The 19683-nt window shown below is 49.9% G+C and overlaps 1 protein-coding gene across 7 annotated transcripts; it reads right to left on the bottom strand.

The window, feature by feature from the left end:
* Nucleotides 1-1196: 1196 nt before the first annotated feature.
* On the bottom strand, nt 1197-18532 carry LOC109260633 (H-2 class I histocompatibility antigen, Q10 alpha chain-like). 7 transcript variants are annotated; one of them, XR_008423943.1, is made up of 11 exons: nt 18191-18532; nt 14924-15031; nt 9737-9997; nt 8349-8624; nt 6291-6566; nt 6067-6177; nt 5691-5723; nt 3800-5429; nt 3263-3433; nt 2043-2185; nt 1197-1920 (listed from the first exon to the last, which is right to left on the bottom strand). XR_008423943.1 is itself a non-coding variant. In XM_019438980.2 (8 exons), exons 1-8 carry the CDS (start codon nt 18231-18233, stop codon nt 5365-5367), a joined length of 1173 nt encoding a protein of 390 aa, XP_019294525.2. In that variant the 5' UTR covers nt 18234-18532; the 3' UTR covers nt 3449-5364. The 7 variants fall into 7 exon arrangements, 4 of the variants coding, with proteins under 4 accessions (XP_019294525.2, XP_053763604.1, XP_053763603.1 ...); XR_008423942.1 differs by lacking the exon at nt 3263-3433; XR_008423944.1 differs by lacking the exons at nt 1197-1920; nt 2043-2185; nt 3263-3433 and having other exon boundaries at nt 3449-5429; nt 5691-5973.
* Between the last annotated feature and the right edge of the window lie 1151 nt (nt 18533-19683).

Genomic DNA, 19683 nt, shown 5'->3' with positions numbered 1-19683 from the left:
GAGGTACCAGTCCTCAGGCAGCACACAAAGTTAGGGATCTCAGGAGCAGCCTGTTGTCATCATCAGGGATTTTAGGGGACACCTCAAGCTCAACCTGTCCCCCAACTCATTTCTTTCAAAGGGCATTCTCTTCACCTCACCACCTCCTTTCCAGCTAGCCTTTAGAGTTGAAGATGATGAGTGCCAGGCACCCCATTTCCTGATGGGGACAGATGCTGGATGGAAGACATATGATCCAGGACAGTTCCCCTGTGTCTTCTCCTCTGGTGTCCTGGTGGGGAAGATCAGGGAGCCTGTGTGGGTAAGAATCCACCCTCCCAACCCCCCAAGCCCCATCTGATTCATGGTCAGGTCTAACTTGGAGCCTGCAATATTCTCCCTGCTCCCAACATTCTCAGATACTCCCTAGCTCCCTCCCACTGGCTGTTTCTTCCCAGGCAAATGTCTCAGGAGGTGGTTGCAAGGACAGATTTTGCCTTCTGAGCTTAGTACACTGTGAAGGGAAAATGAGTTTTGGCGCAGCCTTCATCTTCCTTAACTCAGGCTCAGCTTCTCCTCCATTTTCACTGCAATGCTTTGGCTCTCTGGATCTCTCCCTGTCCTGGATTTGCTCTAGCATGTGGCTCCGTCAATGTGGCCAGGAAGCAGGCCTAGAGAAACCTGAGGGTCAGCCTTTTGGCATAGGGCAGACTGGCAGACTGACTCCCTTTTCCCTAGCTGTTTGTCTTGAGGTGAAGCTGTGTGATTCCATTCTGGAACTTACTATTCAGTTACATGGCAGTCTAGGGGCAAGGCTAAAGAGACACAAATGAAACAGCCTGTGTCTTCAATCCTCTTCTGTTTACATTGGTCTGTGAGCTTCTTCAGGAAGTTAGGGGATTAAAAAAAAAAAAAAAAAAAAAATGACTCGTCCAGGACTGGGCCTTCCTCCTGGTCTTTGTTGCTGGCCAAGCCTTGACTGCCTGGACACAACCGAGAGACATGTGCTGTGGGCATCATGGAACCTCAGAGCAGGGATGGCTAGGAGGGCTTCTGGGAGCATGACCTGAGCACAAGTCTCAGAGAATTCCTGGAGGCTGTGGGGAGAGTAGGTGTGGCATTCTAGGATTGGAACAGTGCAGTTACTTACAGGACTGAGGCTGCAATGGGGATAGCCTGTAAGGAAGCCTTGTATTTGGTGGACATAGAAGCTAATATTCATCGAATACTCATAATTTATTATTTATTAATCAATGCATTCATTCATTCGACACATCATCACAAAGCACAATTCCAGGCCACACTGAATTCTGCCCTAAATATGGTGGTCTGGAAAAAGTCGTGGTTTGGGACTAGAGTCCAGAGGGTTAGCAGGTAAGATCTGTGTCAGTGGAGGGGTATCTCAGTGCAGCCTGAAGACTAGAGAAGTCTGATGTAGCATTCCTCCCGTGGGGAAGATGTCTTGGCCTCTGTGAGTGAGGGGATGGCCTGTGGATGGAAATCCCATGGTTCTGACCCAAGGCCAGGCCAGTCTGGGCTGAGAGAGAGAAGCAGTTCTCAGGAGCAGCTAGTGGAAGTATTGCCCTGCTGGGTGAGAAGGTTGCTTTTCCTGTGGGTCTGTGATTTTTTGCAAAGCTGTCTTCCTGTCCTTGCCAGATTTGTAGGCCCCTTTACTGCTTCCAAGTGTGCTTAGAACCCTCCTCACTTGCCCTTCTGCCTCTGTCTACTCCTAAGACTGTGGTAGTAATCAGGGGGCACCCAGGGGAACACTTGGGGCTCAGATGAACTCCCTCTGTGTTTGCCTTCTGTCCTCTCACGAGCTTCTCTCCAGGCAGGAGTGGCTGAGGAAAGAACCAGGGAGGTAGGCAGGCAGGGCATCTGGGCTGGTCCTGCTGGGTCCAGAGCCCCTGTCTTTTGGTTGAGATCACTGACCAGCCATTGCTAAGCAGAGAAACAAAAATGGGAGAGGGAGCAAGGCCTGGGTTAAGTGAGACCACCTTATTTTCTGGGGCTGTTCATCCCTCTGTGGAATTAGACTCGGGACTCCCAGGTTCACCTCCTACCTGGCCATGAGGTGCTGGTGCATGTTCCTTTGTCTCAGGTTTTGCAGGTGCACTGGACTTAAACCAATATATGCTTGGGGTGTGGGTGGAAGAGAAAGAGAGATGTGCACTGGAGAGAGCTGACATCCTAGACAGGAAGGACTCTAACATGAGAAGCAGAGAGAGGTGGCATGATCATGGGGTTTGTGGGGGAGAGTGTGTCAAGTTATCAGGGGCTTGTAGGGTGCTATATGGGGTTCCTTTAGGTCTAAAATTTATTTTATGGTTCCATGGGCAAAACACTGAACTAGTCTGTAAAGGAAATGTGATTGAAACAAAATAAAGCTGAAGGATGCTCAGTTGCCAAGATCTCATAATCTAGTTATAGAGCAGATACTGCCTGAAGGTCAGAATGGTGGTGCCCTTGGCAACAAGAAGATCAGATTCTTTCAGGGGTGTGAACTAGAAGTTATTGGGTTAGTAGGACTCAGGAAAGGGGAGAACAGCCCCCCCCCCTCCATGTTAGGGGGCAGTGTAGTGGCCACCCCTCTCCTCAAGATATTTTTGTCTACCAGGCCCTGTCCCCAGAGTCCCAGGTTCCCATGCAGATGTCAGGTTCCCAACTACCGGGAAGGTCAGGTAGGTGGAGGTTGAGGAAAACCATTAGGAAAAGGAAGTGAGGTGAAAAAAAAGGAATGGCTATCTAGGGCAGATACAGAGAGCACAGCCCAAGCCCTCAGGCAATTTCTAAACCAAGTAGCCAATGAGGCCACTCTGATAAGTGGTGACCCTACCCTTTGGGTTGTGGCAGGTGGCTGGGGCTCTGCTGCCATCCTGTAGGCACCGTTCTGAAACTGTATCAGTCCATGGCCTTTCTGCCCTCTCTCCTCATCAGAGAGATGGTCCTACAATCCTGCAGCCCAAGAAGTACTCAGAGTTCTGCACATAGAGATGCGCAGAACTGAACAGGAAATTCTAGCCCATTCTGCCCAAGGCTCACACTTATAGAAGCCAGTGTCCGTGGGATGAGTACCTCATCTAAGGCTCCCTGAATTTACAAATCCTCTGTATCAAAGAAGCCACACAAACTGCTGGTCTAAGGCCTATGCTTTACTAGGCAGGACCAATGCTGGAGGATGGGGTGGGTAAAGTTAGCTGTGGGTGAAGGAGCCTGATGTCTTTGGGGGTAGGGGGACAGAAATGTGACATAGCTATACTAATTCAAAGTGAGACTGACTGACCAGAGCCTCCTCCCATCTGCTTCTCCACAAATACACTGGGCCCTCATGCTCCTCAGGGATGGAGTTTTGACCTTTGCTCTGGAGATCCTAAGCACATCTTCAAAGGTCAGCACAGGCACTTGTGCCTTCCATTGGTGTGGGCCAGACCCACCTTGTGCCTCAACATTTTCACTGTACAGACAAGGGTAAAAATAAAATATTTATTATCAAAAAATCTTATTAATACAGGTCCACAGCCCTTACCTGAAACCCTGGGGGCCAGATGTATTTAAGAATTTAGAATTCTTTGGGCTTTAGAAAATGCCAAACTATAGATGCTGAATGTTACATAACATCTCCAGAGTTTGTCTGGGGCACCACTCCATAATCAAATATATCAATATATCTGTGGAAAATTGTGAAAAGGCACACTGGCCTACAAATAGCCTCACTTCACTTCAGGTTGGGTTTTGATGCCAAAATAAGGAAGGAACTTCTGGTTTTGGGTTAGGGTTTTCACAATTGCAGATAAGGGATTGCAGATTTGTGCTTATGTACCCATTTACAGAATGGCACAGATGTCATTGAGGTTTTTGGTGCAGTAGTAAAGTGCCCAGACTGTAGCCACAGACTTCCTGGTTTCATGTCCTGACTCTGGCACAAACCAGCCATAGGACCTTGGGCTTCAATGTCTTCACCTGTAGCACAGGATTATTAATTCTCCCACACAGGCGTGTTATGAGGATCACACAGTTTAGTACATGTAAAAGTGCTCAGAACCAGCACAGCATGGATCCTGATGGCAGCACTAAGACAGGCAGACAGACATTAGAGACATTTTCAGTGCAATCACATAGTTGCAAGCTCACTGCTGAGGTTCTTCAGGCCACCAGGGCAGGCTGAATCTGTCTAGTATCACAAATCTTTCACATCCTTCAGCTTGGGGCCTCCCAGGGCTGCAGACATGAAGGTTTCAGAAATCCCCACAAGAGGCTTAGTCATGCCTTGGGGCTCTACAGAGAGGCAGAGGGTGCCCTGTGAAGGGCCCAAGCTTGTGTCCTTTATGCCAGTGGAGTGGTCCCTCTGCTGTGGCTAGGGAGTCCTCTCCCTTTGCACATCTGCTGGCCGGCTGTGTGACTTGAACTGCTCTCTGAATAAACAAAAATGTGTGCTCCCCAGGAGATTCTTATTTACAAAGGAGACGTAGGGTTTCTGCTATACTGAAATTCAGAGAAGGAGAGGCTGGACCTTCCCAGACACATCCTTAACAAGAATTCTTAACAAGCATTTCCACAGGACATAGTGAAACTTCTCTTCCCCTTATTGTAAAAGTAACATGTACTTATTGTAAAAATTCAAACCATTCAAGAGGACAGGATGGAAAATACTGACTGTATTGTTTTCCATCCTTCAGCTGCCCTGGGCTAACAGGTCCCTGGGCACCTGTCCCTTGAACTTCTCATACACACAAAGTCACCCCCTGCCACACGCCCCCCCCCCCCCATACACCGTCACTCCCTACACACCCTCACACACATCATGGACCCCCTTGTCCTCACACACCCACCCTCACCCTGCAGGAACCACATATCCTCACACCCCCCAACACTCCAATCTTCTTTATAAAAGAAAATATACATACACACAAGAACACATTTATAAAAGGAGGTAGGCATTTGGCCATGCTGCCCCCATAACTCCTTGACTGTTCTTCTGGTTCTTCCTTAACTCCCCATAGCTGTGGTTTTCATGTTGGGGAAGTGGAGGTGAGAATACCATCACCGAACTCACAGAGTACCTGAGAGGCTCAGGTGGGATTTACACTTTACATGAAATTATCGTGCAAATTGTCAAGTGTGAACCGATCTGAGGAATTATTACTGCCCTCCTTCCCACGCCCCCAAACTGGAGACAATTAGACTTTTAAAAGGACTTCAGGAAGATGGCAAATGTATCTTAGTGGCCCAGACTGCTTGTGATGAGGCTGATGGAGCTGAGGAGGGCTCAGTTTTGAGGTGGGGTGGGCCCTTCACAGTTGGATCACCACTGCCAGCCAGCTAGCACACTGGATGCCCCCAAACCCTCTATAAAACACCTCCTTGATCTGTGACAGTGAACTTGTGTCAGCAGAGCAGCTGAGCAGCCTCCACGCTCACTGGGTTTTGGGAATTATGAGGCTCCTCTCCACCTGCAGGGAGAAAGTAGGGAGGTGATCCAGACTGCTCCCCAGCCCTCTCCCAAACTCAGCAGTGGCTCAATGGAGTGCTCCTTGCCCCCTCCACCTGGCTCCCAGATGGTGGGAGGGAGCAGAGGGTGAGGGATGAGGCCATGCTGGAGACCGGAAAGCTTCCGCCCACCACCCTGCCTCCATTTTTGGTTTTCAGGCATCTTAGCCATGCTTGGGAGCACCTGGGGCTTCCTCTCCCCAACCCACCCATCCCACAATCACCTGGGGCTTGTTTGCAAGATTCCTTATTCCTGGCTATGGGAAAAAGAACACAAAAGGAGAGACTAGGTGGGTGGTAGGCAGAGGTGGGGGTCCCAGGTACCCACCTTCCACTCTCTCTCCCCCTCTCGGGTCTTTTGAAGGTCAATCCTAGTGGTCTTCCCTGGCTGTGTGATCCACAGTGTCTTTAGGGCAATGTATGGCTATTGGGTGGGGGTACTTGGGCTTTTCCACAGATGGGGACAGGTGTTCAATAGTAGTTGCTTCTCCCCAAGAGAGAACAGTTCTGGTGGAAGGGATGGGAGCAGAGCATTCCTCCCTATAGGGTTGAGCTGGCTGTGAGGACCCTCCACCACTTTTTTTTTTCTTCCCTACTTACCTTGAGAGTACTGCTTGATGAAAATCAAAACTCCAGCCACCAGCAAGAAAGTGATGGTGAAGATGATGGAGATAACCTTGGCACTGGTTATCCACTGATGAGAGGGTGCTTCTAAGGACGGCAGAGAAAAGGGGGCACCAGCCCCATGCCATGGGACTGTCTCTGGGTTCCCTGGGACCCTCCCCTGCTCCTCCTCATCCCCTCTGCCAAGCCCATCTCCTCACCCCAGGCCACAGTGAGTGTATGGTTCAAGCTGGAGTGCTGCACATGGCAAATGTACCCATTCTCCATCCTGGCTGGCACCCGCACGGCCGCCCATGTCTGGTAGGTACCATCTCCACCGGGGCGTGTCTCCACATACTCAGTCTCTTGAACCAGCTCCTCCTCCCCCAGCCACCAGCTCAGTGAGATGTCCCGTGGGTAGAAGCCCCGGGCCCAGCATCTCAGTGTGATGTCCCCATCCTCAGCTGTGTGTCTTGTCACCTGCACTTTGGGCGGCTCTGCAGAGAGAGGTTGAGGGAGGAAGGCTGGTGAGAAGCTGCTCTCTGCTCATTCCTCATGCCTGATCCTGGGCTGCTCTAGCATTTTCCAGGGTGGAGGACACCCCTTCTACCCACAGAAACCCTGTGGCTTTCTCAGAGACTTTACATACTTCCTCCATGACTTCTTGCACATGGTAGGTGTCTAACAAGAAGTGAAGGCAAGAATGATGGTCCTTCCCTCACTTTGGAATGAGGTGGTCATGTGTGTAGCTCTGGAGCCAGACAGCCTGGAATTGAAGCCCAGCCTGACTCCTGTCCACAATCCTCCAGTCTCTCAGGGCCGGATGGGGATTCTTTGTTTTTTCCTTTCAGGATTGTTCCAAATGACATAATCCGTGAGTGATGGTTCATTTTATGTGTCAACTTTACTGGACCACACTGTGCCTAGGCATTTGCTCAAGCATTACTCTGGGTGAGATTCACATCTGAATCAGTAGACTCAGTAAAGCAGATTGCTGTCCCCAGTGTGAGTGGACTCCATCCAATCACTTGAAGATCTGAACAGGACAAAAAGTCTGAGTAAGAAGGAACTACCTTCAGCTGGGGCATCAGTCTTTTCCTGACTATAGTTTCAAACTGAAACACTGGCTCCCTTGGGTCTCCAGGTTTGCCAACTGCAGATCTTGGAACTCCCAAGCTTCCACAATCACATGGGCGGATTCCTTAAATATGTCCCCTTCTCTTTCTCTCACTCTAAACACATCCTGTTGGTTCTGTTTCTGTGGAGATTCCTGACGAATTCATCAGGTGATATGTGTGTAGAACATCCCCCTGGTGCTGGATGAGAGCTCAACACTCATTTAAAACACGAATATGGTGCTTCTTGGAGGCAGGGGCTATTGTTACCATCCCTGTAATACTAATGAGGAAACTCAGGCACAGAAAGGGCAAGTAACTTGCCCAAGGTCACACAGCTAGCCAGTCCTGGAGCCAGGACGTGGATCTGCAGGCTAGGCTCCAGTACCTGAGCCCTGACCACCCCCCCCACCCCCACCCCCACAAACACACTCTACTCTCATAATCACATCTTGATGTTATTTTCCCTGCCTTCCCTTCAAGGAATGTCCTCCCCATTGCCTCAGCTGATTCACATCCCACCAGTCCATCACCAAACATCCATGGTGTGTTGGGTGTTCTGACCAGCCCTACCCACTAGTAGCCAGTGAGGCCTCTGCCTCAGCACCCCCATGCACCCACCTTCCCTAGGGTCCATCCTAGTCCTTGTATCTCCAGCCCTGCTGGCTGGAGTCAAGAATTTAGGATGCACCTGGAGTCTGAGGAGCATGTTTAGCATGAGGGGTGTGGGGGCAAAGAGCCTCAGCTTCCCTGGCAGTCCCCAGTAGTCCAGGGACTGGCCTAGTGATGGATGCTATCCCCTGGGGCCTGAGGTGCATTTCCCAAGGAGAACCACAGGATGTTAAACCCGCAAAGGACTTTATGAGCCAACTAGTTTAACCTACTTATTCTATAGATGAATAAAATGAGGCCCAGAGTCAGAGCCTCATTCACCAAGACCATATCATGGGGCATGAACTCCCCATTCTACCTCACCTGGAATGAGGGCCCAAGGTCCAAGCTTCCGTGCTGCCCTACTTGAGGAAGCTGTTGGCTAGTCAGCCTTCTTTCTGGGGCCAATTGGGCTTGTCTGAGCCAGGGAAACACAGCCTATCTCCTCACCCCGCCAAGATCCTCGAGAACGGGAGTGTGGGCCCCTCTGTGTTGCCACAGGCTGCACCTTACCTTTCCGGGTGAGGCTCTGGCTGCCCAGCTCCAGGTACCTGTGCAGGGAAGTGAGGCAGAGGCCCTCCAGGTAGGCCTTGTCATATTCGGCATAGCAGCGCTCTGTTTCCCACCAACGCTTGGTCTGCACAGCCACAGGCTTGGCTGACACCCAGCTCAGAGTCTCCAGGTCCAGTGACAGGTGGTCCTGGCCATCAAAGCCAAACTGCCAGAAGCTGCTGGTACGGCCGTCTTCCCGGATCTCACAGCCGAACGTTCGCTGAGTGCTGTGTGTGCCTGTGCATGTGGGCAAGCAGGCTGCGGTTTGCCTAGGCTATAGGTCGTATCCCTGAGGCTGGGGAGAAGCCCACCACCCATGGGTGCCTCTGAAGGATGGGAGGGGGTCAGAGTGGTGCCATTTACAAAAAATGCTCCCTGGGTAATTTTCATAAGCAGGCCAGGGCTGAGAAACCCGTTGGGCTTCTCACGTGAGAACACTTGCATACATAACTACAGGCATTGTTATTAGAAGGAAAACTCTGCTACTTATGGAAGTAAGATGTCCTTAAAATACACTCGTGGTAAGATGAAATCACACCCCAATTTCAGAGATGTGAAAGAGATGTTAAAATGTGAACCTGGCTGCTGCCACAGCACCTGGGGGCTGGTCATGCTTATTATTCTGGGGCTCCTGGGCTAATGTATAGCTTGTCCCAGCCTTGGGCTTTTACCTCTACTCCCTCTGAGGCATCTGGGACCTGAGGCTTCAGTTTGGGTTTCCAGGGACAGGATGGGAAAGGGCTGAGAACAAGTGCCCCACAAGCACACATGCAGCATTAGCAGCAGCCATCAGTACGCATGAGCTAGCCTTTGCTGAGATAAGGACGCAGAAGCCTGAGAGAATGCTATTCCTCACTAACACTGGGTAGAGCAGGGGTCTTTAACTAGGTTCTCTTTCCCACCCTGAGCTGTCTGCCTAGTTCAAGTTCATTTGGCTTCCCTCCCTGCATGGCAGAGTTGGTGTCTGAGAGCCTGGTGGGTGGGTGTGATTTAAGTGTTTGGTGAGGATGAGGGATTGGGTAGGGAAAAGCCTCTGCCTCTGCCAGTCTGCTGAGGTCTGGAACCATGGGTAGCTGAAGGGGAGGTGTTGTGAGTCCCTAACTTCTGTGGATGCTTGCTGTGCTAGCCCAATGGGCTGCCACTGGAGCCACAACTTATTCTGAAGGCCCCTATGGCCCCTGCTTGGTCCTTATGGTAGGAAAGCTATGCATCAGGAGCATGCCTTGTACCCTCTTATGGGCTCAGTGGAGTGACCTCTGTTCCCAACAGGAAGGGCATGGCTGCCCAGAGGGTCAGCATGCAAAGTATGAAGGAAGGAGGATGTGGGGTGGCAGGAGCCTCTGACGCACCACTGCTCTGGTTGTGGTAGCCCATCACAGTCCATGTCTCCACCTGCTGCACCTTTGCCCAGGCTCTCTGCTTCTGGGTCTCTGTTTCCCAGTACTGGGTGTCCACAGCTGCCATCCACGGGGCCTGGGGCTTGGCTCTGTCCACACGACTGTCATAATGGATGAAAGGCTGGTCGTCCACGTAGCCTACAGCCAGAAACTGAGGAAGGCCCGGGCCTGGCTCTGATAGGGCCAGGTAGTGGTAGTGGAGAGAGTGTGTCCCTGTGAAGATATGAAACAATAAGGCTCCTATGCACTGCCAGGATCTGCACCACAGGTTGGATGACTGATGGGATTGGCGGTGGAAACCTATCCAGAGTATTTGCTTATCAGTAAGAGCAAGAACTGAGAATTTCAGTTAAGAAAATAAGTGTATCCAAATAGTTTAAATAAAGAATCAATCAATCAGGCAAGCAAGCAAGCACTGAGGCCAAAGTTTATTTGCTCAGGCTTGTGGACTTTATTTTTAGGAAGTTTCTCAGCTCCTGACTCAGGCTTTCTTGCTCATGCTTTACACTCATCTCTGTAAGTATGATTACTATTTTTCCGTCTCACAATAAAAAAGGTATGATTAAAAAAATTGACTGTTTTTAAGCTTAATTTACGTGAAATTATTCATTCCCCAGAGATGCCTGATGAAGCTGAGCCATCACTCCTGGTTTGAACCATTGCTGCCAAGTTGGTGGCATCTTGACTGCACTCTCCACTTACTCCTGTTCCCGTAGCAGACAGTGCTAGTCATCTCTTCTCTTTATGTCCAAATGCTGCCCTAATATTTGTTCTCCACTATCTCCAGAAGCACCAACTCATCCATTCAACTTGATGCTGGAGATGAAATCTATTTAGCAGCCAGGCCTGACTCAAGCTACGAAAACAAATGCTGTATCTTTAAAAAAAAAAACCTCAGTCCACCTTTCTCAGAGATTCACCCAGGGCTCACTCCCTTCATTTTTTAAAAAGGTCTTGCTTAGGAGGCGCCTAGGTGGCTCAGTCGTTTAAGCATCCGACATCAGCTCAGGTCATGATCTCATGGTCCGTGAATTCGAGCTCCGCGTCAGGCTCTGTGCTGACAGCTCAGAGCCTGGAGCCTGCTTCAGATTCTGTGTCTCCCTCTCTCTCTGCCCCTCCCCCATTCGTGCTCTGTCTCTCTCTGTCTCAAAAATAAATAAACATTAAAAAAAAACAGGTTTTGTTCAAATGCTGCTTTCCCAGTAAAGCCTTCCTTGCCCACTCTGTTAAATACTTACAACCCCAGCACTCCCAACAGTGTTTTTCTCTAGGGCATTATTACCACCTCCTAGAGAACATGCACTTTACCTGTTTATCTTGTTCATAGTCTGTCTCTCCCCTGTAACATCCATTCCCCAAGGGCAGAGATTACTTTAAGGATCATTCTCCTGGGGCACCTGGGCTGCTCAGTCGGTTAAGCATCCTACTCTTGATTTTGGCTCAGGTCATGATCTCATGGGTTCATGGGATTGAGTCCTGTGTTGGGCTCTGCACTGACAGCATGGAGCCTACTTAGGATTCTCTCTCTGCCTCTCGCTTGTGCTCTCTCTTTCAAAAAAAAAAAAAAAAAAAAAAAAAAAGGATCATCCTTCTTTCCCAGCCTGCAACAGCTGCTGGCACACAACAGGTGGTTAACATTTGAATATTCAGATATGAAGGGATGAGTCAAATGCATCCCCATCCTCACAACTCCTTCTGCTATTTTATAACCACATCAAACTCTGCCCAGGCGCTTTGTACCTGCAGTTCCTGCTGCTCCCTCTCTTCTCTCAGCCAATGTCTCCTCAGCCCTCAGGTTTGAAGGTCAGCGTCCCTTCCTCCAGGAACCCCTTCTGATTCCACCCAGACATCCCTCAGGGGTCTCTGGGCTCCCTATGAAACTGTGGGCTCCATGAAGGCAGGCAATACATCTGACTGTGCCACTAGTGTTTCCACGGGTCTTGGAAGAACACCATGCTTGGCATACAGTGGACACTTCCAGCGTTTACTGAGTTGGACAAAAAACAAGAACATGAAGGGCAATGATGATGATCAGAGCTGTCATTTTTGGACAGTGACCATTGTGTGCCCTGCACCAGTCTAACTGCTTTTCATTCACCATCTCAGTTGATCCTTAGGATAAACCCAAGAAGTTGATGTGATTGGCCCTGTTTCGCAGATGAGGGAACTGAAGCCCAGGGCAGGGCAAGTACAGCACCCAAAGTCGTAACTAGAAAGGGAAGAGCCCAGATTCTCTCCTCAGAGCCTGCTTTTTCTTTTTCTTTCTTTTTTTTTAAATGTTTATTTATTTTTGAGAGAGAGAGAGAGAGAGAAAGCAGGGAGGGGCAGAGAAAGATGGAGACACAATCCGAAGCAGGCTCCAAGCTCTGAATTGTTAGCACAGAGCCTGATGTAGGGCTCGAACTCATGAACTGTGACATCATGACATAAGCCGAAGTTGGATGCTTAACCGAATGAGCCACCCAGGTGCCCCAAGCCTGCTTTTTCTAAGCTTAGGAAGAATACAGAGGAGCCCTCTTCTCACACTGATGAAACCTCCTTATGGGAGGTGAGAGGGATCAACGTTGAAAGTGTTTGAGTGAAGAACTGATACCAGGTCTGGACTGGTATGGGCCTCCTGGGAAATGACTGAGTCTCAGGGTGTTGTTTCCTTGCAAACTACTGAGTTAAGATTAGTGAGATGCTCCTGGGCTGGGAGCTGTAAACAGGCATGCAGGCCTTGAAAGGAACAGAGGTTGTGGCTTCTCTATGTTAAGGTAACCCACCTGCTCCTTGGCTGTGATCTGCAGAAGCTCTGCTTGTTTGTGGGGTGATGGAGGGCAAAGAGCCTGTGCCCTTGGGTAGCTGCTGGGCCTCCTGAGTGGTGGGGAAGCCATGCATGTTGTAGTTTCTGTCCTGCCTCCTCCACAACTAAGGGAGCACAGTATGGTAGCTGAATCATGCCCCCCACTCCCACAAGATATCCCTAGAACCTATGAATGTTACCTTATATAGTAACAGGGATTTTGTAGGTGTGATTAAATTAAGGATCTTGAGCTTAATGATGATTGTAAAAAAAGATAATAAAAAAGGTTAAAAAATAAAATAAATAAAAAAATAAAAAGAAATAAAAAATTAAGGATCTTGAGATGGGGAGATTATCCAGGATTATCTAGGCAGGCCATAAATGTGTTGTTATGAAACGGAGACAGAGGAAGATTCCATGACTATCAGAGAAGATGATGTGAAGATGGAACAGAGAAAGAGGCAGGAAGGTGCCATGAGCCAAGGAATGCAGCTCTAGAAGCTGGAAAAAGCAAAGAAATGGATTCTTCCTGAGAGCCTTTGTAGGGAGCTTTCCTGTGGCACCTTAGTTTTAGCCCAGTGAAGCTCATTTTGGACTTCTGACCTTCAGAAATCTAAGAGAATAAATGTATGTTGTCTTAAGCTACCAAGTTGTGGCCCCCCCCTTTTATTTTAAATTTTGTTTTAATGTTTATTTATTATTTTTGTGACAGAGACAGAGTACGAGCGGGGAATGGGCAGAGAGAGAGGGAGACACAGAATCTGAAGCAGGCTCCAGGCTCTGAGCTGTCAGCACAGAGCCAGACACAGGGCTCGAACCCATGAACAGTGAGATCATGACCTGAGCCCAAGTCAGACGCTTAACCAACTGAGTCATCCAGGCACCCTGTGGTCCCCTTGTTATAGCAGCTATAGAAAACAAATACATATAACATGAGACTAAAGTCTGTTGTGTCTTGTGAGTTTGGTGGGCAGTTCAAACCCATGAGCTCTGGAGGTTCTGCTGCCCTGAAAAGGAGAGAAGGATGCACAGTCTGGGAAGAGAGATGTCCTCTGAAAGCTGTGCCAGTCTTTAAGCTGCCACTAAGACTGAGGCCTGGGGAACACAGAGTGAGGGTGCAGGGACCCTGGTATTCCCACCACTGAAGCAAAGAGGCCGCATAGGTGCTGACATGCTCTTTCCTAGGTGTGGGAAGGTGGGAAAGAACAAGAGATCCAAGTTCAGGCCTGCAGGAAAGACACCAACACACATCTGGTTGTTTCATTGGGGCAAGTGCACAATTTGCTTCCTAGGAAACATTTCTATTTATTAATATTAGCTGCTCTAGTGGCCAGTTACTTTAGTTTAAAAAATGAGGGGAAGTCTATCAATGTATTATTTTTTAAAATCACAAAATAGTTATAAAGCACTTAGGTGCTGGGCCCTGTCCCGAGCACTTTACAAAATTTTGGCTCCATTAACCTTCATGACAATTTTATCAGGCAGGTATTGTGCCACTACTGTTCCTGTCTATGGGGAAACTGAGCCCCAAAGAGGCAAAGTCAACTGCCAAGCTCACACCAGTAGCAAAAAGCAGGGCCAGACTGCATTATTCAGATTCTCAAGGTGTCCCCTGGCCTGCACCTGCCCTTTAGTGAACACATTATAAAGACTAACAGTGTGTGGCTGGCTGGGGGCACAAAAGTGGCCACATGCCCACTGCTACCTCAGGCTCTGTGTCATCATCCACCCCTTCCCTCACTGCTGATTCCTGGTTACTGGGCCACATTACCCACCCCTCCCACCCCCACACACAAAAGGGGCAGTCCTGCTCTCTTATGCACAGCCTCCCTTTTTCTCTGACTATGGTGGGGAATGAGGTACGCTACCCCTTTCCTGCCCCAACCTCTGGAGACGTTTTTGTATCTGCCCCACCTCCCTACAATCCATGTGGATTGCAACTCTCTAGCTGTGTGACCTTATTTCACAGCTTCCGGCTTTGGTTTCTTCCTCTGTGACCTGCTCCACTGGAGCATTTGGTGAGGTAATAAACACAAAGAAGTATAGGCATGGAGGAAGGGTTCTGTGGACATCATTTTCTTAGCCTTAGTTCTTTCCTATCTGGTAGGGAGAGATGGGCATGGGAAAAAGAGAGCTGGAGTATGGGGGGGATGAGGGTGGGAAAGATACCTAAGTGAAGCCCCCCTGGGGTACCTTCCAGAGGGTATGGCCTCTGTGTCCCCTACCTAAGCAAAGACAGTCTACCAGGTTCCCAGACTCTGTACATGCCCTTCTGTAAGCTCGGGGGGTGGGGGGAGGGAGCTCCTGGTCTCTGCCATCTTGCCTCCTTTTTCATCACATGGGCAGAGCCTTACCTCCAGGCCATGGCTTGTTTTCTAACTTCAGGTCAGCCAGTTCTGCCATCACCACCTTTGCTAAGGAAGCTGGGCCATCAGCTACCACAGGCAGCCCCCAGGGACTCTCTGCATGGGGGAGAAGGAAAAGGGAAATATGAATTTCAAGGCATAAACATCCTACACATCCTTGTCTCTGCTTGGAGAGATGGTATGAAATGACAAAGAGAGGCACATTGGAAGGGAAGAGGGACATAGGAGCCTTGCCTCAGGAATGACCAGAAACTTCCTTAGCATGCAAGTATAAAACCAACAGGGCTGAGTTCTGGGTCTTGGTGCCAGAGCTTTATAAGGATTAATTCATGACATTTTTACTGCATTTTTGTGAGGTAGGGTGTTCCCACTTAAGAGGGAAGCCAGGGCTGGGTTGCTCATACCTCTGCCAGAGGTTTTCCAACCAGCTGCCTCTGTACCTCCTGGCAACTTTGACAATTCTGCTACGGACACACATTTGGTTGGTTTGGAGGGAAGAGGAGAGGACACTAGCAGACACTGAAACCTCCCAGGTGATGCTCATGTGCTGCCAGGTGAAGAGCCCATGCCCTCTTGGCTCTGCCTGGCCCTGCCCAGCTTTGTCCACTTGCTCACCTGGGCCAGTCCTGACCTCTCCCCTTGTGACATTACTCATTTGGCAAACATCTGTTGAGCACCTACTACTACGAGCTAGGCACTGAGCTAGGTGGGGGTGTGTGTGGGGACAGAGAGAAACCAAGACAGACATGGGCCCAAGGAAGCTCAGGTCTGACAAGGAGGTGGCAATTGAACAATTAAATAAGTAGGTCCAATAAGGTGAGCAGGGCTGATGAGTGTTGTGGTGCAGGAAGTACCAGGCTCCAGAAACACCCTGGGGTGGGAATGTGCTGGGGTCAGGGGCCTTATAGGCTGAAACCTGGAGGGGATCTCACCAGCTGTGAGTTACCAGGCAGTGGAGTTGGTGAGGAGGAAAGAACATTCTAGGCTAGTGAATCTAGTGTGGTTCCAGGACCAGCTGTATCAACATCACCTAGGAATTTTCTAGAAATGCAAATTTGCAGGACCCAACCTAGCCCTACTGAATCAGAAGCTCTGGGGGTGGGGTCCAGCTTTCTTTAGTTCAACAAGTCCTCTAAGGTTTGAGCCACTTCAAACTTCCCTGCTGCAGCACTCATGATAACTGCCCCATGAAAGCCACTTCCTCATTCCCTAGCTTCTAAAGGGAAAGACTGGCATCCAGGAGTGTTGTGAGCAGGCAGCCAAAAACCTCTGGCTACCTCCCCTCTGTGTGGCATCTCCCTCCTACAGTTTCGTAAACCCCGGGGTTATCCTCCACTCCTTTCCTCCTCTTTGGTTTGGAGTCCTGTCTCCCTAAGTCAATCCCGGCCATTCCCTACAAAGGCTACAGGGCCTTTGTGCCCACACTCATGACCATTCCTGCCACGCAGAACTAGAATCACCCATATGCCCCTGTATCACACCTGAGGACTTGGGGGTGCTGTAAGTAGAATCTCTAGAGGCTGTATGTAACTTGAAAACCAAGACTGGTTATACAATCTTGGCCCAGAGACACAGTGGCCCATGCCCTTGGGGTCACTATTCCAAGGACCAAACTCTTCCCCAATCTTCTTCCCAGACATCCAAGCTGATTCTCCTTCAAGTGTTTTCCATGGGGAGCTGAGGGCTGAATCCTTCTGTAGATGCATCCTGTTGAGTTTTGGAGCCTCAACTTGGAGGGAAAAAAATAACCTCTTTATTTTCACTAACCTCTGGCTGAAATTTAGCTTTTCTCTCATGATGAATGAAGGCAACAAAGCTCAGCGGGATTAGCAGGGCCTGTGCTTTGTTCTCAGACAGAAGCCACAGGTGTTTTTGAATCACAATACAGTTGTTGCAGACACCTGGAAATATGCTTTAATCTCACTACTTACAAATTATGGGAATTGTTGCTATTCAGTGCGTTATTAAACGTGTTAACTTAGAAGCATACATTCTACATCTCACACATTTATATTTCTATTTAAAAGATTTTAATAGCTTTGTAGAAACAATCAGATTCCTTTGTAATCTTATATATTTCATTTTATGTATTGAAAACATTCTGGGACCGGGTCTAAGGCATAGAAAAGGTTAAGAATTCCGACTTTTGGGGCTCCTGGGTGGCGCAGTCGGTTAAGTGTTGGACTTAAAAGCTCAGGTCATGATCTCACGGTTCCTGGGCTCCAGCCCTGCAACAGGCTCTATGTTGACTGCTCAGAGCCTGGAGCCCACCGCAGCTTCTGTGTCTCCCCCTCTCTCTCTGCCCCTTCCCCGCTCATGGTCTCTCTCTCCTTCAAAAATAACATTAAAAAAAACAAAAAACAAACAAACAAAAAAACCCGACTTTTGATCCTGCCACCTAGCGTCCGGAGCCGTGCATTAAATCTGTAAACAGTAAATTGAGAAGTGTTCTGTGAGTTGAAATGGCTTCTTGTATGTGAAGTACTTAAAATAGAGCCTGGCGTAAGGGTGACCAGCTATTGTTACTTCTATGATGGTGGACACTTCCCCGCCTGTGCTAATAAATGTTCGGGTATACATGCGGCCCGGATGGGCAGTGCCCTATGGGAGCCGGGGGCGGGGTGGGGGATGGGGGAGTCCAGGATGATGTCAGGCCCAGCTACCAATGCTGGAAGAATTAAAATTGGGAAAGAATGGAAATTCCGGACCAGGTCAGAGAAATCTTCCTCACCCAACAACCCACGCCAGGAGATGCTCGGGTAACCCAACAGAGCCTCGCTAAGGCTCCAGGGAGACTACCGCGAAGGGCGGGCGCCTGCCCCAGCTAGATAGCAGGGGAAGTGCCAGCCGCTCTCACATTCCTGACTCCACAAGGGCTTCACCAGGGCCTTGTTGGAGGACCTGGCCCCAGAAACCGAGTGGCGTCCAACAAATGTTGGACCCCCCCAAGAAGGGCACCCCCAAGAAGTATGGCATCGGCTGCGTCCCAGGCCGGGGTCACCGCCAGCACCCCGCGCGTCCCGCCGGTTTCCCGTATACTCTAATCCATATCCCGGTGTAACCGTGGGAGACAGCAAACAGGAGCTCTAACGCAGGGCCTAGCGTCTCCTACAATCCTGGGTCGGCTCTCCCACCATCCTCGTTCCCCAAACCCGGAAGTGGCCTATCTCTCCCTGCCTCCCCCAGCCCCACCCGCGCTCTGCTGGGCAACGACTGGGGTTCTGCCCCTGGCCCCCAGACTCTCCTCCCAGTCACCTGCCGTGAGCTCCCGCAGTAGCGACAGCAGCAGCAGGAGCATTGTCCGCGGCGGCGTCCAGACGTGCGCGCTCCCGACGACCCTCGAGCCGGTGTCCGCCAGCCTTGCGCGCGTCCCTAGGGCGTCGATTACCCCGGAGTCGGTCGTCAGCTGTAGGGTCGGTGGTCTGGCGCCAACCGGGGAGAGCGAGAGAGCTCAGCTTTGGGAAGGCAGCGCACCAGCGACCTCAGCCCTCCTCGCTCAGCTGGAGTTCCAGCCCGGCCCCTTCAGCCTCGGGCTCCGGCTCCCACGGCCATTGTCACAGCTTCCCCCACTCCCCCGCGTTGTCCCCCACAGCTCCTCGACGGTCCTTTTTATATATACATAGGAAAACCAATCGTGTTGGTAATTGGCCAGTGAGGATCACCTGGTTTCAAGGGTGTTTAAAGGTCAGAGGACTTCTGCCACTCCTGCTACACCGTGTGCCCATAGTAACCTGAAAGTGGAACTGGGGGTGCAGCACCTGCAGCATCAGGAGGATGTGTCCAGACGTGCAGAGAAGCATGGCTCTGATCACTTCCAACTGGAGGACAGCAGTACAGCATCAGCAACAGCCTGGACATGAGGGTACTCTGGCTGGAAGTTCTGGAGAGGGGAGGGGCAGGGAGTCTGGCCTCCTCAGGTTCTTGCCTGCCCTGTTCTGCAATCCCACATCCCTCCCTCTTCTTTCTTCTCTTTCTCTTCCTCCACTTTCCACCCTGGGCTCTATAGAGAGGTTCCTACAGGCCTGCGTGTGTCACTGGGCAGGTATATCTCAGCTCCTCCTTGGGTACAGTCTCCACTGTCGCTCACTTCTAGTAGCTGAGTCTGGTGTCTGGAGACTCCTACCAGGTCATGTCTCCATGTACTCTGTATCTTGGGTCAGCTCTTTCCTGTCTAGTAGTCATCCAAGCATGGTATCTTGAGGGAAGGAGCCAAGAGCTCAGGCTTTAAAACGGTTTCTTCTACATCTTGGTGAGTGTGTGCATATATGCATGGTCACCTATGCTGATGGAGAACTGGAGTGGAGCAGAAGAAATGAAGTTAAGGTGAGGCAGAGACTGGAGGGGCAACCCTGGAGCTTTACTCCCCACTCCCATAAACTGGAAAATGGGGGGCTGGATTAGGAGAAACCACTTCCAGAGCCAGACTATTTTCTGAGTTCCTGACCCCTATTAAGGCTGTGGCCCACATGCCAGGTTAAAGGAGGAGTGAGGAGTTAGAGCTGGCTGCTCAAATAACCAACATCATTCATTACAGCTTCAGTATAGTTGGAAACAAACCCAAAGTACATCTGTGGAGGCTGGCTGCATATGTAATGACACATTATGGATGTAAGTACAGTATTATTTGTCATGAAACAATGAGAATGCTCTATGTATGGACATGGAAAGATCTCCATCAATTGTAAGAATGAGTGTCTGTTATGTTACTTCTTCTGGGCAAAAATAAGAATTCCTATTTATTTTCTTAT

This window comes from Panthera pardus, unplaced genomic scaffold (genome assembly GCF_024362965.1).
Source record: "Panthera pardus isolate Hobbes unplaced genomic scaffold, ASM2436296v1 HiC_scaffold_2, whole genome shotgun sequence".
NCBI classification, from domain to species: Eukaryota; Metazoa; Chordata; class Mammalia; order Carnivora; family Felidae; genus Panthera; species Panthera pardus.
Note: the sequence above shows the minus strand (reverse complement) of the source record. Positions and strands in the feature narration are given on the sequence as shown.

Coding starts and splice junctions, on each gene's coding strand:
- LOC109260633 (XM_019438980.2), bottom strand. CDS start 18,233: ATGCTCCTGCTGCTGCTGTCGCTACTGCGGGAGCTCACGGCAG. Junction 8,625..9,736: donor CTACCACAACCAGAGCAGTG/GTGCGTCAGAGG, acceptor CCACATGCACAG/GCACACACAGCACTCAGCGA. Junction 5,724..6,066: donor CATCAAGCAGTACTCTCAAG/GTAAGTAGGGAA, acceptor TTTTTCCCATAG/CCAGGAATAAGGAATCTTGC.